This window comes from Physeter macrocephalus, chromosome 16 (assembly GCF_002837175.3).
Source record: "Physeter macrocephalus isolate SW-GA chromosome 16, ASM283717v5, whole genome shotgun sequence".
Lineage (NCBI taxonomy): Eukaryota > Metazoa > Chordata > Mammalia > Artiodactyla > Physeteridae > Physeter > Physeter macrocephalus.
In genome coordinates, this window is record NC_041229.1 from 84,782,544 (window position 1) to 84,799,540 (window position 16,997).

Below are 16,997 nucleotides of genomic sequence, written 5' to 3' on the forward strand. Positions count from 1 at the left end.
GCGTTAGGAACACACAGAAAATGATTTTAAAGAAATACTAAAGAATTTAGTATTTGTATTTGTATTTCTAAAGAAATACAAAGCAGACAGCAATGCGAGGCACCATACACAGAATTATTCATAAAGATGGACTAGTGCTTAGAAAGATATCCACTTTCTCCCAATGACCCACTTAGAAAATATAATTTCATTTGTAAGGAAAAGGGTCAGAGTTAAGAAAGTGGCTTCATAAAGTACCTCTCTTTGACTTAAATTGAAACACAATATTCTCCCATTTGAGGTCATAAAAGTAGCTCTGATCCCTATGGGCACGCAGAGATTAGAAAATGAGTAAAGGGAGGAGGAGAGAGGAGTAAATGAGTGGTAAGACTCCCTCCTCCCCACCCCGTTTCATGTTTTCATCTCGTCTTGCCCATGTCCTCCCTACGATCCTATCCCCAACCAGTATAATAACACTGCTCCCCAACAACTAACGAAAGATGTCTCTGTAGACTTGCTTAAGCAAGGAAACAAGCTCACTTTTTTAAAAAAAAAGTAAAATTTTCAAGGAAAGACGACGTGAACAAATATTTAGTGGGCGTTAGTGGGAGGCACATGATCTTTTAATAAAAATGTTATAATCCCTCTTTTTTATGAGTGATTTAGAAATTATACCCTTTTTCTCCAAAACATGACTCAAACCTCCAGTATTCGTGTTACAGATCTACCTTGTCACCATGATTTTTCTTACTACTGATTTCAGATAGTGTCCAGACACTAGTAACAGATAAATGCAAAAAAACAGTTATTTCTCTTTGTCTCTCTTCATGGAATATCTTTTCTCAAATGTATCTTCTGTATTAACAGCATTTTCATACCATGGCAAAGGAAAGCAAATTTGGTACAGAGAATAAAGATACCTACCCAGATTATGTACCCCCTGGGAAAAAACCACTTTCTACTGGGATATCAGCATTTTTTAAAATGATATGGAATAAAGGAGAAAACATCAGTATGCACAGCATGTAGTAAGTATTCTTTTGTGAAAACTTCTATGTGTGTGAGTACATCTGATCTCAGTGTAAAATGTATTTCTAACTGTGGTCGCAGTCTAAAAAGTTTAAGAAACTCTAATCTAGGGCCCAGATACTGGAGTCAGACAGAAGTGGGTTCCAACGTGGCTCTGACCCTTACTTGCTAAGTGAACTTGGTTAGGTGGCTTAACCTCTCAAGCCTCCTCATGTGAAACATGGGTGTGAACATAATACCCTAGGATTGTCATGAGATCAAAAGAGGAGAGGTATATAAAGCCCTTCACACCCTGCCCAATAATGTTAACATCCATCTTCAGGTAAATGTTCAGCTCACACTCAGAAGCAAACATTTAGTTGACTTACAATATGTGCTAAAGGGATAAAAACACAGTGTGAGAGAAGATATTAGGAAATTAGACAATTGTAATGTTTTGCTCTCCAAAGAGTTACTCTTCTATAAGACTATCTACTGGAGGAGACCTTGATGCCTTTTATACAACTCTCTGAATAAAGTATTCAAGAAATACATTTTAGGGCTTCCCTGGTGGTGCAGTGGTTGAGAGTCTGCCTGCTGGTGCAGGGGACACGGGTCGAGCCCTGGTCTGGGAAGATCCCACATGCCGCGGAGCAACTAGGCCCGTGAGCCACAACTACTGAGCCTGTGCGTCTGGAGCCTGTGCTCCGCAACAAGAGAGGCTGCGACAGTGAGAGGCCCGCGCACCGCGATGAAGAGTGGCCCCCGCTCGCTGCAACTGGAGAAAGCCCACGCACAGAAACGAAGACCCAAAAATAAATAAATAAATAAATAAAATATAAAAACAAACAAAAAAAAACAAAACATGGCTGCTTCCAGGAGAGAGAAAGCAGAGCAGGGATCCAGACTATGTTTTACACTGGGCTCCCTGCGGTGGCAAGATAAAAAAAAAAAAAAAAAAACAAACCATTTTTATTTCAGGAATCCTTTTCCAAAATGTAAGCACCAGCTCAATGAAAACACTTCTAGTTTTTGTTTCTTACACAGGATTGAACAAAACAAATTATTTGCATTTTGTGCTTCATCTTTATAATATAGCTTCTGACTCCCTAGCAAGTGACTAATATCATGTGTCTAAAGATCTTAAAAGGTACCAACATTATCTCACCTATGGAAAGACCCGGATTCAAATACATGCCAAGATTCCTTATAAGTAATTTTTGTAATTAAGCAAATAAACTAACCCTGTACTCCAGCATGAAGAAATTTAAAAAACTGAAAACATACTGCTCACTTCACAATCATGTTCTATCTATTCTTGGCATGTAGTTTGGGGAGAGTTACTGAATTCTGACTACAGTAGAGAGAAGAAAAGCAAGGGATCCAGAAAGAAAGGCTGGGACCACGAAACATAGGACAAGTTTTGAGTAGGTGGAAAGATACAGTGCTAAAACTGTCAGCAGCCCCTTGGATGGAAGTGGGGAGAGAAAAAAATCCAAGTCAATTAGCAGGCTTTTTTACTTTTGGGTCTAGAGAGACGAAGCAGAGATTTGGTTAAAATAGAAAAATTGGGGGCCGGGGGTGGAAGGAAGGATCTAATAGTGAGTCTTAGAAGATGAAAAACAACTTCACTAATCACTGAAGGGTGATCCAACAAACAGGACTGAACCAACAAAAGAAAGATGAGAAGAGGAAGGCTGGTTTTGGTGTTTAAGCAGAGAAAAAAAAATCAAAAGAAACAGTTACAGAAATGTCCCAGGGTGCAGGCTATAAGGCTGGGGAAAACACAGATGTTTAGGAATTTTAAAAAGTCTTTGCAGAAAGTCTGGCCATAGTCTTGGGGTAAAAATTAAGTTCTCCCTGAGAGATTTAAAGGTAAATAGAGAAAAGCCAAGTTAAGTATGGCTGAAAGATCTGACCGATCTAACAGGAATATGTGTAATGCCACAAATTTCATATTTTTTGAAACGTTCACCAGGAAACGAGCAGGGTTGCTACAGCATCATTTTTTTAATTGTCTCCCAGGAGTATGTTGATGAGAAATGTCACCACCTCCATTTTAACCTACAGTATATCTACAATAAATAAAAGGAGGCAGAGAGAGACAGAGGGAAAAAATGAATAGATTCTTCCCATCCCTGTGCACCAACTGCTACCCTGATTACCCATCATCAGTCCTAACTCCTGCATCACCCCAGGTGCCAGTCAGCAAGGCCTATGTCATTTGCTTTGCCATCATTGCATTGTCCACTCACTTGCTCTGCCCTTCTGTCCATTTCACTGAGCTGGAGCTCCCAGCAGCAACTCTAGAAGAGAAGAAGAGGTGGGGAATGGGGACTGGAGCATGCGTGGCTCTAGCAAGCCCCCCAGATCCCAAAGTCCAATGAGAAGCCACTAAATACACAGAGATGTAAAGCCAGCTGTCTAGTCAAGAGTGCTGAACTGAGGCCTCGATCCCACTGGGGCTGATGGGGTGGGGGTGTGGAAGGTATCACAGGGAGGCTGGAAAGATCCTTTGCTTTGGAATCAGATCTGGACTTGGAATCCCAGCTCTACCACATAGTATGATGTGAACTTGGGAAGTTACTTAATTCTCTGAGCTTGACTGACTTATTTGGAAAACAGGATAACAGTACCTAGGCATCCTAATGCCATCAGGAAGATTAGATGAGGTGACCTAGACGAGTACCTGATACACCACAGGTGCCTCATGACTGTCACAGTCTACTGCCCACCAGCTCAGATTCGAAACTAAAAGTGAGTTCTTTTACTGTTTAAAGCAAGTCCCACCTGCTTTGTTTTTTCAGTTCCAGGTGCAAAGCACTCTCCCTACCTATGTTTGATTGCTCTGTTCTCCCTATGCTGGTTGTGTATCCAGTGTGATAAAAGCCTGTTCAGGCAACCAGGTGTGAACACATTTGACTCTGGATGGTCCAAATCATCGTCACTCAAATAGGAGTTTGGATCCTGGACTTTGTAAACTCAAAGCATTTCTTGATAAGATAATGTAATGATTAACCTCTGTGATATCACTAGCAAAACACAAACATTAAACAAGTTTGAATGGACAAAAGTTTGAAGAACTCTAAAACATTCAATAAGGAAAGGCCATATTAAATTTTTCCAGTATTCTCAACCCCCTTGTTCTAGACAAGAACATCCCCTATTTATATTCCTAAAAATTTAATACTGAACACCACTGACCAACTGGGAGAGGGAGGAAAGCATCTTAATTCTACAGACAGCCATGCCTATTCTTCTAAAACTGTACTCTCTTCATATGGTATAAGGACCTTTAAAATGGTTCAAACAAGTGTAAGTTACTGTTTAAGGGAAATGGAGTAGAGAAGACCTTACCCCTTTAATGTGGCTCCTAAGTTCATCTGATTCCAGGTCATGCATTCAAGTTGGGAGGTCATTTGGTATAAATTGTCACTGTTAGAAAAACATCCAGAGTTAGAAATGCATAATACAAAAGACATATATATACGCAACTGTTTCTCCAAAAAGCAATAGACTTTTAACTTTTCTTTACAATGAAAGCCTCCGCATTTTCCAGAATGACAGAATACACGAGTCTGAAATGATTTTCATTTCATCTCACTGATCTCTGCACGTCATTCACTTCACACACAGCAGAAAGGATATGAGAATAATTTGGAAGCCTTTAAAAAACTTTAGTAGAGCAAACACTGAAGTTTCTAAAGAGGTATTAAACCTCTGAAGGGAAGAGGCTAAAGGGAGTGAAACTTTGAAAGGCAACACAGGCTGGATAGCTCAACATTAAAGTTAAAAGCCTGGAGCTGAAAGTAAAAAGACAGCAGATTAATTATTCGTGAAAAGGCCATTAAGTTGTTTTAATCAAAAGGATAAGTATCATGTGGATTATGAGGGCCTGAAAAGTCAAAGAGTGATGGGTGATGGATGGTCTAATACTCAAGGATGTGACAAGCAAAAGAAAGAGGATGATAAACTCTAGATACAACTGAAGGAATCATTCTCTATAAATTTTGTAGTCACAGAGTTTTTTCTTAAAGCCCCCAACTCAGTTCTATGTTATATGAGGGAAAACAATGGCTGATCAAATACATTAAGACCCCAAAGGAAAAATATCCCACCATATAAACCAACCAAAAGTTTTTCTCTCCCTTTTTTTTTTGCACATACAACTCTTAAAAACATCATTATTACATATGTTTTAAAACACATCTCTAAACGCATTATAGAAGAGCTATCACATCTATTTCCTGAAATAACACTCTTCTCAAAGTATCCTGCATGCATGACTCATGAACATCTTTATTATCTGCTTTTATGTTTATTAATTTATTAATTTTATATTTATCTCCTTCCTAAAAAACTAGCACATAACTCAATTACCAGAAATCTCCTAAGTAACCAAGCTCAACGACGAATAAATGCAGTTCTGAACTGAAATGGTTAATTATGAAATTTGAGACCCAAGAGATTAATGGTTTGTCTGGGAACGCTTGGTCTAAACACATTACAGAAGAACATTCCCACTCCACCTTCATGGCAGAAGGGAAAGAAGGTAAGAAGCTTTCAGTATGTAATGTATGATGCCAGATTGCAAATTCTGGACAATATCCACCTTGTCACGGCATTCCTTTGGACTGCTTCATCCATCGGGCAGAGGTAACACCAAAGTTTAATTAAGAGAAGGTTTTGTAAGGCCAGCCAAACTGGGGACTTGTGGAGGGGTGAGGGAAATTACAGTATTTATCCCTTGGAATAAACGAACACCATGCTCTCTCTCAGCATAGCTTCATAAATCATGGTGGAGTCCATCTACCTCTCATATAACCACTTAAAATTATTTGGAACTCCTTAGTGGTGGGTACACAGGATAAGGAGGAAATCAGATTGCAGGAGGGAACTTTACGTATGAAATGTGAAGTGACTTCAAACTCGAAGTACGTGTAGTTTCATTAGTCAGTGCATATCTGGACCCCATCATTCATCCCCGTGTCTGACTGGCTATTATGCTACTACAATATCCTACATATCAATGAAAAAAAAAATGATTAGTTTCTCCTGCAGCTTCCCTGTTCACAGCAGCGGCCGGTGCTGGTCTGTGCCACTACGTTTCGCAATTCCACGAATTCTTGCTGTAAGGCCAGTGTAATTAATTCCTGAAGGACCCCAATTTTTATTAGAAGTGCCAGCCTGCTGCATTTAACATGGGAGAGTTTCTTAAACTTTCTTTGGGCTGACAGTTCATTAATAAGCGGCCTCCTCCACAATCTCTACTGGTTTTTGTTCGCCTGCGCCTTTTCATCAGGCAATCCATTTATTAATCTTGCCATTAATCTCAGCCAACAGGCATTGTATTCCCCAGGCAGCTCTTTATTTTTGTCACTGATTTTTTAAAAATTGTTCACCAACTAAAATCACTCAGCCCCGGTTGACAATTTTCCTAGGTCCTATTGGGACGTGGGATCTTTCTGAAATTATTTCCTCCTTGCGTAAGACTAAGAACACTGTAATTTTCAAGAGGTCTGAGAAGCAAGATGAGTGACAGAAGTTTACACCCATGGGTCAATGAGTCCCAAATATCTAACTTTATGATTTAGGAATTTTCTCACAGACTTAAAGAATAGTCCAGCAGATTCCTAAAGAGAAAATAATTTTAAGGACATTTTCTTGGCCCCCAGAAAGCAAACCTTCTAAAATACAGAATCTATGTCTTATATATGTATCTTCTTAGTGGGTGCTTGATAAATACTCTCTACCACACTGCCCAATATGGTAGCCACTAGTCAGACATAGCTATTGAGCACTTGAAATATGGAGAGTACCACACGTTGAAATAAGATTTGGGCTTTTGAGGTTAAAGAGACTATTTTAAAAATTAATTTCCTGTTTCTTATTTTTTTTTAATGTGGCTATTAGAAAATTTCAAATTACATAGATGACTTGCATTATGTTTCTATTGGACAGTGCTACTCGGTAAATTTTAAGACCTTGAGCATATCAGTTCAGCTCTCTGCACCTCAGTTTTCTCATCTGTTAAATGGGAATATTAATCTCAATCAGTCTAACTTTACCAGGATGTTGTGAAGCTCTAATACTGGCTCTTTCAAGACTATACAGATAATATATTTTAACTTTTTCTAATCCATCAAATTTTGTATAGTACATTCACATGTCACCAATACTCCTCACAACAACTCTGTGAGGAAGGTGTAATTATGATCCCCATTTATCAGAGGAGGACGGGGGCTCAGGGAAGTGTCTAGTGCTGACTTGCCTGATGCCTCCACCCCTACCCTGCCAGGCCCCTTTAAAGGCTTCCTGGCATTATTTGACCTCTGAGCCTTGTCCTCTCACTACCATTTAAATGATAGTAAAAATAATATAGTAATACAAACAGGAGTCTGGAGGTGAAAGAGAACATACTCAAGGGAGCATTATGACCTTCTCTGTCACCAAGATGTGGTGCCCAACCACATCCTCTTCACCTGATTAAGAATAGTGTGCCAAGATCCCAGTAGGACCCTCACTTCGATTTCAGTGGTCCTGATAGCTCAGCTTGCAAATCCTCATAAGGGGAGAGAAGGTGGAAAGGGCCAATGGGGAAGGACTTTCAGAAAATCCCCAAGCAAAAACCCAAAAAGAAAAACAAACAAACAAGCAACAACCACCACCAAATAGGTTTCCTGAGGCTGGCCACAGGATCAGAGCACAATTTTAACCACATCCTGCCTTCTGTTGGCTGTAGCTCCTCAGCGGCTCAGTCAGTCGGCTTGGCTGGCACCATCTTTCAGCTGGATAACAATGACAGTAGTGACAACAGCTGCTGCTGGGAGAGGATAAAATGTGAATTTGAACTAAAAATACTGGTCCCAAGCATGCTCAAGCTTTGATCTCTTTGGGCAGTTGGTCAAAACTCAGCTCTCATCATGAAAACCCACGAAAAGAGGCAGCACCAGTAGAGGAAAATATGACCCCTGGCAAATAAAGCATCTAATTACTAAATAACCACTGTAGGTGTCGACCACCTCATTCCCAGAGGAGATCAGATAAGCAGGTGGTTTGGCTCACAGTGACCACAGTGGTCATGTAGGCATTTCAGCTCCCCATCTAACTCTGTCTGTTTGCCTGGCAAATAAAGCATCTAATTACTAAATAACCACTGTAGGTGTCGACCACCTCATTCCCAGAGGAGATCAGATAAGCAGGTGGTTTGGCTCACAGTGACCACAGTGGTCATGTAGGCATTTCAGCTCCCCATCTAACTCTGTTTGGAAGTGAACTCTGAAATTGCTGGCTGCCAAAATATATTCCAAAAGTCACAGTGTCTTTTATATTTTTAAGTAGATCTTTAAACAGAAAAAGTCACTGGTTTCCTATGTAAGAAATGTTTGAAGTTGGAAGCAAGGGAGAGAGGAAAGAAACTTCTATAACTGGGATTAATGCAAGTTGGAGTAAAATAAAAGCAAGTCAGTCCCAGCAAAAAGGGGAACTTAAAAGGAAATCAGTAGTAGATCATATAGAGTTTGCTTTGGCCTGGACTGCAGTATTACTGAGTTCTTGACCTCTGCACAAAAAGAAAGGAAGAGAAAAGCTCTCGGCTATTATCTGGACCAGAACTCCCCCACTCTTCAAATGCATGTGTAATTCAAGTACATTTTCATCTTTAAGTGTGTTTAAGTATATTCAGCAGAACAAAGTAGAAAAGTCCTTATTACCATTGGAATGGAACTGTCAAACCTGATTAAGACTGGAGTTACCTCTGCCAGATGGTTGCTGGCTGGCAAACCAGCATCTTGGTAGAAGAAAAGTATTTCCCAAGATCAAGGAAAAAAAATTCCCAACAATAAAAAAGGCACTTGTAACTGGCATCTGTGATCCGAATTCATGATGCTTCCAGAGTTTGCTGTAATAGCTCTGCCCCACGCCTCTACCTGATGACCAACGCTCATGCACAGAGGCTGCAGCCAAACTTCCACGCAGACTTTTTCCTGCGTTCTTCCCTCCAAGGCGCCACGGAGGCTGCCTGTTCAGAAATTTCTGCTCAGCAGGCCATGGTGAATAATCATTTTACAGTCAATCTCTTGGTATTGTAATTTCTCTCTAGCTCACCAGTTAACCAAAGAAAAACCCACTGGGGATTCAACTTCTATTAATAAACACTTGGTCAGCACAAATGTTGCAGGAATAATTGAAACTAGATTTTTCCCGCTCCCTGGAGACAAGTCCAATTCAAGCCTTTCTTTGGCTTTGATAACACTGCCCACCACCCTGGAAACCATTTCAGACTTTCTGCCTTCATGCCTACCTATATGGGAAACAAATATCAGTATTGTCTTAAACGAAACTTGTACACCATGTAAAGTGTTTGTAGATGACACGTAAGAAGAGGAATTATTAATTATGATTTTATTTCTTCGGTGACAGATGTCCTCTGATTTAATTCTACATTGAAGGCTAACCTAAATGGTAGATCATGTACTTCCCACTGACCGGATTCCCCAGAAGCTCTATGGCTGCTAAGGAAGCTTCTCTCACATGAAAGACAGTCTACCGGTAACAGGCTCCACTGTCAACTTCATCATTGGATTGAACTGTCAACATTCAATTAAAAATATTCAAATTAGCAATTACTGCTTCTGAATTGGAATAGTTTTACCTGCTAGGGGGCCAAAGGAAACATGCATTCTCATTTAAATTGGTAGCACAGTTGCTAAAAATGAATATGTAAACCTAATAAGAGTGCAAAAAGAAAAGGAAACTAGAATGTCTAAAAAAAAGTGTGCGGGGGAATATTTTTCAAACACAGGGCACAGAACTCCTTTTCAAAGTAGCTGTGAGAATCAACCTGTGAAATGGGCATGGTTAGGGATTGTGGGCTCCAAGGAGCTCAGCAAGCTGAGGGAGAGAGGGGGACTTGTGGAAGAGGATTCAAGGGAAGTGAGCAGGGAAGGCCCAGCTAGCTGCCTGTTCTAGGTCAAAATCAGGGGAAAACTGTGCTTGGTGTGGTTGGACTTCACTACTTTTTCCCCTCAGGGTAGCATGGGGTCCCCTCCTTCCCTGGGACCTTGCCTCTGAGTAAGCACAGACCAGGGTGGCCCTGGAAGCTGTTGCTCCCCCTGGGTCTGGATGGAAGGGAGAAAGGTCTCTGCCACTTTTTTTGCCTGTTTCTTTAGGAGCCTGGACTGAACTTCAGTAGTTCACACCCAGTGAGTGGTAAAGGGAAAGCTGGAGGAGTCTGGAGCTTGAAAGACAGCTGCTTTGTGAGTTAAGACTTCAGGAGAAAGTTCAAGTTGGCTCCTACAATACTCGCCAATGAAAATACCGCCTCTGATCCACTGAGCGGTTTCAATTGAAAACTGGATAAAACTAATGGGTAACGGGGTTTCTTTCACAAATGTGAGGAATAAAGACCTTCCTCTAGCAAGACCTAACGCAGATGCCACGTTTGGAAAGAAATGGCACTTAACCATCAGGAGAGGCAGCAGGGTGCAGAGGGTGGGAAGCTAGATTCTGGAGCCTCACACTTGCTCTGTCCCTTACTGTGTCACACTGGGCAAATTCACCTCCAAGGGCTTCAGTTTCCTCCTCTGTAAAATGGGGGTGATAACCTATTGCCTACCTCAAAGAGTTTCAGATTAAATGTAAATAAGTCAATACTTGTGAAGTGCTCAGAATGGTTTCTGGAAGTAGTAAGTTTATATAAGCATTTGTTCTTATTATTTATTAGCAAAGGTGCTGGCACAGACTGTATAAGGGGAATATTCCAGGTGGAGGACACTGAGTGGCTTGGAATCCCTCAGCGATTCAGAGCACACATGAGCTTTGAAGGCACAGAGACTAAGGATCAAATCCTGGTTCTGATTCTCACTCACTGTGAACTTGAGCAAGTTACTTGGAGTCTCTGAACCTATCTCCTCCTCAGTAGAGTGCGGATTACCGTAACAACCTCGGAGGTAATCAGAAGAACTAAATGAGTAAACTGAGTAAAGCACGCAGCGCAGTGCCCAGCAGCACACAATATGCAGTAAAGCCTAGTGATTATGTAATAAGGGCTATGATCGTTGGGCTCCAGAAGGGCTGAAATCTGTTCCAGGATCCTTAGTGACCTTTAGACAAAATTCTACCCACTCTCAATACGGTGGGGAGAGAGTATGGAGAAACCTATCTCCTAACACTTCCCGTAAGCTGATCGGGGTGTCATTTTCTATCCACTACTGATCACATCTGTGTAGAGCTGTAACTCCTCAGATCTGTAACCTGAAAGAGAGGAGAGAATCACTTTACAGTTCTCTCAGAATAGGAGAGAATTTTGAGAATTTCCTCAAAGCAAATTCACATTGTGCAGTGCTTATTTAATGTCAGTGTATGTACCATTCATTACCTTTCGATCATGTGGGAAGGGAGACTAAATCCAAGAATGGGGAGACAGAAGCTTTGGAAGGGCAGGGCAAAGAAGCTGGGCAGGCTGCCTTAGGGGGTCAAGTGCAACAAGTCAAACAAAATACAAGCAAACCTTTCCCAAGAGGTCCCAATTTTAGACAGAAAAGGGAACAGAGCCAGGGATCAGAAGAACGACTGAATACCTAAAATCTAAAAGTTTAGCCATTAAGTGATTAAAGTTTAGTTGTACTTCCTATGCTTTTTCAAACACTGTGTTCACAAAAGCATTTAAATATCCTTCAAAACATTTTTAGGAGTAGGAAAGAAGGAAATGACATAACTGTAATGGTAGTAATGTTGATGCACAGATCCAATTTTAAAACATCCCCACAAATGTCCATCCATCACGACTGCAGGGGAAGTACCTGAACTTTGACAAGTGATTAGAAATGCTGTCAATTTAGAGTGGATGGAGCTTCAAAGACTCAGCACGAACTTCAAGGAAGCAAACTTTTCCTACGGGGGTCACAAATTCTTTTTCAGGAGATATTAGAGATTTTTCAGTAACAAGAGAAAATGGTATTTTTATGACATTCATATAAAAATGAGCAAAGAAGTTCCAATTATGTAGAAAGAAGAAAGGGATAAGCAACTATCTCTGAAAGATGAACCTAACAAAATTGCTTTATACCGTGGCCAGTTAGAAGATGGATTAGAAAATGTGAAATTTTTATGTCTAAAATGCAATCCAAGTGACTTTTCCTGCTTCCATAGCAACCATTAATTCAGCCCTAAGTCAAAATCCACCACAGAGACTCAGTTTGGAGAACTGCCGTTAAGACAGAAGTTGTGATCACTTTATCCCCTACTCATTTCTGGGCTGTTCAGTCCCTTCTTAGGGACCCACAGGGTGGATCTAGGCTTGAAGAGGGGAGAGTAAGAAATGTGTGTAACTGTGTCACTACTGAACCAGACTCCAAAGCCTCCCAGTCCCCGACCTCCAAGGAGGTATCCGGACCCATCTAAATAGCACCCATTCCAGCATCAAGGTCTTCTTCTCTGCTTGGGGTGAGGCATCAACCAGGAGCCAAGGAAGAATGACTGGGTCAAGGTCATCCCACTGGGAACCATTCCAACTGTACCCCCAATGGCTAGAATAAGAGCAATGCTACTCTGGCAATGTCAGGAGCAGCTCCTTAAAAAGGATGGCAATGACCCCACCATCTCAGTTTTGCTTGGAGAGGGGGTTCACAACAGAGATTTCAGATCCTGTACCCATTCCATTGAGTTGACCCACCCAAGGGAAGGTGCACAGATGGCTGCTCGGGACAGATCACTGGGCCTGAGGTGCCAAAGAACAGAACTGGGTTCTAACTAGAGAGGGAGAAAAGGAGGGTGAGAAGGTGTGACCATTCAATACCTCTATCTGGGCAAAATGCATGCCTTTCCCCCCTCCCTCTAAAATTAAAAAAAAAGGCGGGTGGGGGGAGTAGGGAGGAAAAAAAGTTATCTTGAATCCAAGATCAGATTAGATATGCCGGATTTCCCGATCAAAAATAAAGGTTTCCAAAATCTGTGTACCGTAGGCGTACAGAAGTAGACGGGCTCGACCCTGTCCCTCCCCGGGATGGGAGAATCAGACCAGTCCTAGGCTCGGTTTCATAAACACGTCGGAACATTGGCATGAGCCGCCTGCGGGCTCAGGAGCGAACATTCCTTCCCCTCCTCCACCTGTGGGACTGGAGGTCCCCCAGGCGCGGCCATTCCTTCCACCAATCTCCCAGGGCAGACGCTTTTCCTTCCTTTATTACCTCACTACCTCCTTCCCTTGACGTCAGCCCCGGGTCTTCCAACAGAGGGGAGGGAGAACGGAGATGAGTCTGGGGCAGTCGGTATCAGGATCCCCGCAGCACCGGGTGGGGAGAAGGGATGGAATATGAGGTAATGCGCGCCCAATCCCCGGCATCCAAGGCCGCGATCTGCCACTTCCCTCCCTCCGCCCCACCTTCCCGCCCAGCTCCGGCCGGTATAGTTACTAGGCAACCCTATCGGTGACGCGGGATGCCGGCCAAGTTCACCCAAAGTTGAAGAGTAAATTTGGGGGAGAGAAGGTGGAGGGTGGAGCAAGAACCTAGAGAAGGCACGAGGAGCTGGAAAAGAGTCTGCAAGGAAAAGAAGCTGGTCTTCGGCCTCACGGGAACAGGAAGAAGGGCGGGCGCGGGCTGCAGCGGTCTCCCCGCAGGTACCGCTGCCGCCCGACCACAGTCCCGCACACAGTCCGGGGTAGCTGGGCGCTGGGGACGACGCCCACAGAGTGATGCTGCAGCCCGAGACTCTGGGGGACGGGTGGGGAGAAGGCTGTGGCCCGAGTGCACGCGCCCTCGAATTCGTCCCAGAGAAGGCTGGCGGGTGTGGCCAGTGCGCGAGGAGGGGCTTGAGGAGTGAGAAGAACCGAGTGGAAGTGGACCCCGCGTAAAATCTTTGATCCCGAGGAAGCTGAAGTCCTCCCAGCAAAGAGCCCTTTTAAAAAAAAAACTCCTCAAAGCGCCGCTCTTCCTTCTTCATCTCCAAACAGTAATCGCCCTCATTTATATTCAAAGTAAGAACACCGGGGAGGACTTCCCTGGCGGTCCAGTGATTAAGACTCCGCGCTTCCACTGCAGGGGGCGCGGGTTCGAGCCCTAGCCGCAGAGCTAAGATCGCGCATACCGCGCGGCGCGGCCAAAACCAAAAACCAACGTACACACACAAAATAAGAACACCGGGAGACGGGGAAAGCTACTTCTTTCAAATAGGAGCCAGGAGAGAGGCTTTCATTTGCTTTATGGAGACGAGTGGGCTAAAGGCGTACTTTGCCTCCAGGACCCTGCACGGCCGCATGCGGGCTGCCCCGCGTCGGACGTTCCTGTGCCCGCTGGCTCGAGCGCCCCCTCCGAGGTCGCGTGGACCCAGATGTGGTGCCGAACGCCTTCCTACCTGCTGTAGGGCGTCCTCAGCAGCAGGGCCTGGCTGCCTGTGCAGCTGTCGGTGGGCGTGTGGCAGCCGTAGACTGGGGGCGGCACGGAGTACTGCTGTTCACCTGCAGAGAACCAGGAGAGCGGGGTGAGAGCAGCACACCAAGGGCTGGGGGTGCGAGGCCGCGGGCAAGGGCTGGGGCAGAGCGTCCTGAGCTGGGCTCCCAGGCTGCGCTGGGGGCACTGGGGCCTGGATGCCGGGGCGTGCAGAGAGACGGCCTACAGGTCACAGCGAGCTAAGCTTCTCACTTCACATTCCCTTAGCAGTCGCGGCACAGAGCACCGAAAAGACCCTCTGGACATTCGCGGTTTCGGCTGAGCGGAGTCAACATACTTGGGGTAGGGGGAAACAATCTTTTCTTTTGAGTGAGGTTAGGCTAATTATTTCTAAAATTCTTTTAGCTATCCTCTCCTCCCTTCCCCAATTTGCTGTGGGTTGGAAATTCCTGGGGAGGGAGGAGTAGCATGGAAGAAGGGGAGAAAGACCCCACATCATTCCCTCCGCTTACCCAGCGAGCCCTGCTGGCCCATGGGGTCCTCGTGCTTGAAGGAGTGATTGGGGAACTGAGCCGCGTGGTGCGAGGGCGTGTGACCGTAGCTGGGCGTCCCGTCGAAGGTGACCGTGCTGTATCCTGCGGGCGCGGCCGAGAGAGAAACAGCGTCGGCGGGGAGTCAGGGACCGTGTGTCTGAACCAGAACCCGGGCGAGGAGCGCCCAGCCCCGCATTCGGATCCCGCTCCCTCAGCCCCCAGGGCTTGCGGCGGGAAGCCGGGCCCAATGTGACCTCGCGACAGGCTCCCCGTCCTTTCCCGAGTAAAACCCAGCCCTCCCCACCATTTCCCAATTTATTTACGCCCTTGTCTTTCACGGTGTCCGCCGCTTCTGCACCGAACACCTCGCAAGTATGAAAGCCGCCAACCGCTCGGCGGAGAAAGTTGTTCTCCCCCCAAAACAGGGCAGCGCGGGCGACCGAAATGAATCTGCTCGCCTGACCCGGCGCTGACTCGCAGCCGTAAATCAGAGGCCCGCGCACCAACTTTCATTAATTACTCGGGGCCAGTTAAACGGCATGGGCTTTAAATGGGGAGAGTAATTAAAGAGTAATGTTATCTGTCTGAGGCTGCGCGACCCGACACCATTGACACCCAAGGCCCTCGGGAAAGTTGGTGAGGGGGAAAAAGAAGGGGCCTTTCAAGTTGGGCCCACGGGCCTCGACCCTGCGCCCTCCTCTTTCCTACCTCGGACCCACCTCGCACCCAGCGGGTCGGACTGTGACCACCACTGCCGGGGCGGACTTCCTTGCGCACCAGTCCGGGAAGCCTGTTTGTTTCAGAGTGTGCCTGAGAGTGTACCTCCCTTTCCCTCCATGGTATGCACTGGTCCTCTGCCTCAGTTTCCCTGCCGAGAAACCGAGAGCAATACCGCCCGTATTCTTCCCCAGCTCTCCGAAAGTGAGGGGGAAAAAAACCAAAAACGTGTTGTTGAAAAACGTAGTCTCCTTCTGTGACTATTGTCACTAAATTACTTTAAACATTTACGCCACTAGCTTCTGCAAAACTGTAGCTGCCTCTGGGGAAAAAGTATCCTCCAGCTAAGATAAAGATCAGTTCTGAGCCCTGAACCCAACGGTGGGGTCCCTTCCAATGCGCAGGCTCCACCATCTCTGGCCTGAGGTCCTGACCAAGTGACGAATCAGATTGGTCCGGATGCTCACATCGGCTCCCTGCAGGGCCACTGGGCCGGACCCAGTCCCCCCACCCTCGGCCCCGCCTCTGGGCACTGAGCTGAGTCTCCAAACCCGCTCAATTCTTGGGAGTGGGATGAGTCAAACGAACCCCATTCCCCCACTCTTGCCCCAGACATGGTAAAGGCTCTACAACAAGTGTCCAGTGAAGCCTTAGATTGAACAGTGAAAGGTGGCCATTACCCACATCTTTCAAATACACATCCCCAAAACAAAAACAAAACCCGACCTTCTACAGTTCACTTCGGGCAATGTGGTGTGTCAGTGTGGGAGGGAGCGTTTGAACAGGTCTTCATTACCGGATTGTACAGGGCAGTCCAAGTCACACGCACCAATTGGCGCCACAGGTTGACAACTTAAGAAGCCACCAGCTTTTATAATTTACATGACCCCAGAGGCCTCCATTTCTGGCCTGCTAAGTGGGCAAAGATAACCCCTGCCCCGTTAGCTGTCAGGAGTGGGTGAGCACGCTTGGGCTTCCAGGCACTTCATTTTGGGAGCGGAGGCCAGGCTGTGTTTAAGGCCTACCAGTCCGCTGACAAACGAAATTTGGCTCCAAGCACCCAGTTTTGCAGAGGGAAGGCCGAATTTTCAAAGACCATTTTTTAAATAAGGAGGAGAAACAGAAGCAATAAAGAAGTTGTCTCTAGACGAACCCTTCTCCATTCCTGAGCCGATGAGAAGGCAGTGGCCCGGGCACCGTGCTGTCCTCGGAGGCGGGCTCCGCAACCTTCGGTGCGCGGCTAGGGCCACGGGTTGCGGGCTGCAGCTCCTGCGCTGGCCGTGTCGCCTCCGCGCCCCGCGAGGCTCCCAAGGACCCGTCCCAGACCGGACACCGGACCGCGACCGGACACCGGACCGCTGGGCAAAGGCTG

At 45.3% G+C, this 16,997-nt stretch overlaps 1 protein-coding gene across 2 annotated transcripts in view; it reads right to left on the minus strand.

Annotated features, from left to right (window-relative positions):
• Positions 1 to 16,788, minus strand: part of WT1 (WT1 transcription factor) — a 41,570-nt gene extending 24,782 nt beyond the window's left edge. The window contains exons 1-5 of one of the 2 annotated variants that reach the window (XM_007111127.1): positions 16,779 to 16,788; positions 14,888 to 15,010; positions 14,341 to 14,443; positions 4,345 to 4,422; positions 3,243 to 3,293 (exon numbers count right to left, since the gene is read on the minus strand). In XM_007111127.1, the coding sequence (XP_007111189.1) occupies positions 3,243 to 3,293; positions 4,345 to 4,422; positions 14,341 to 14,443; positions 14,888 to 15,010; positions 16,779 to 16,788 (365 nt within the window). The remainder of the gene's footprint in view (positions 1 to 3,242; positions 3,294 to 4,344; positions 4,423 to 14,340; positions 14,444 to 14,887; positions 15,011 to 16,778) is intronic. The other variant, XM_024118928.1, reaches the window with a different exon arrangement.
• Positions 16,789 to 16,997: the final 209 nt, after the last annotated feature.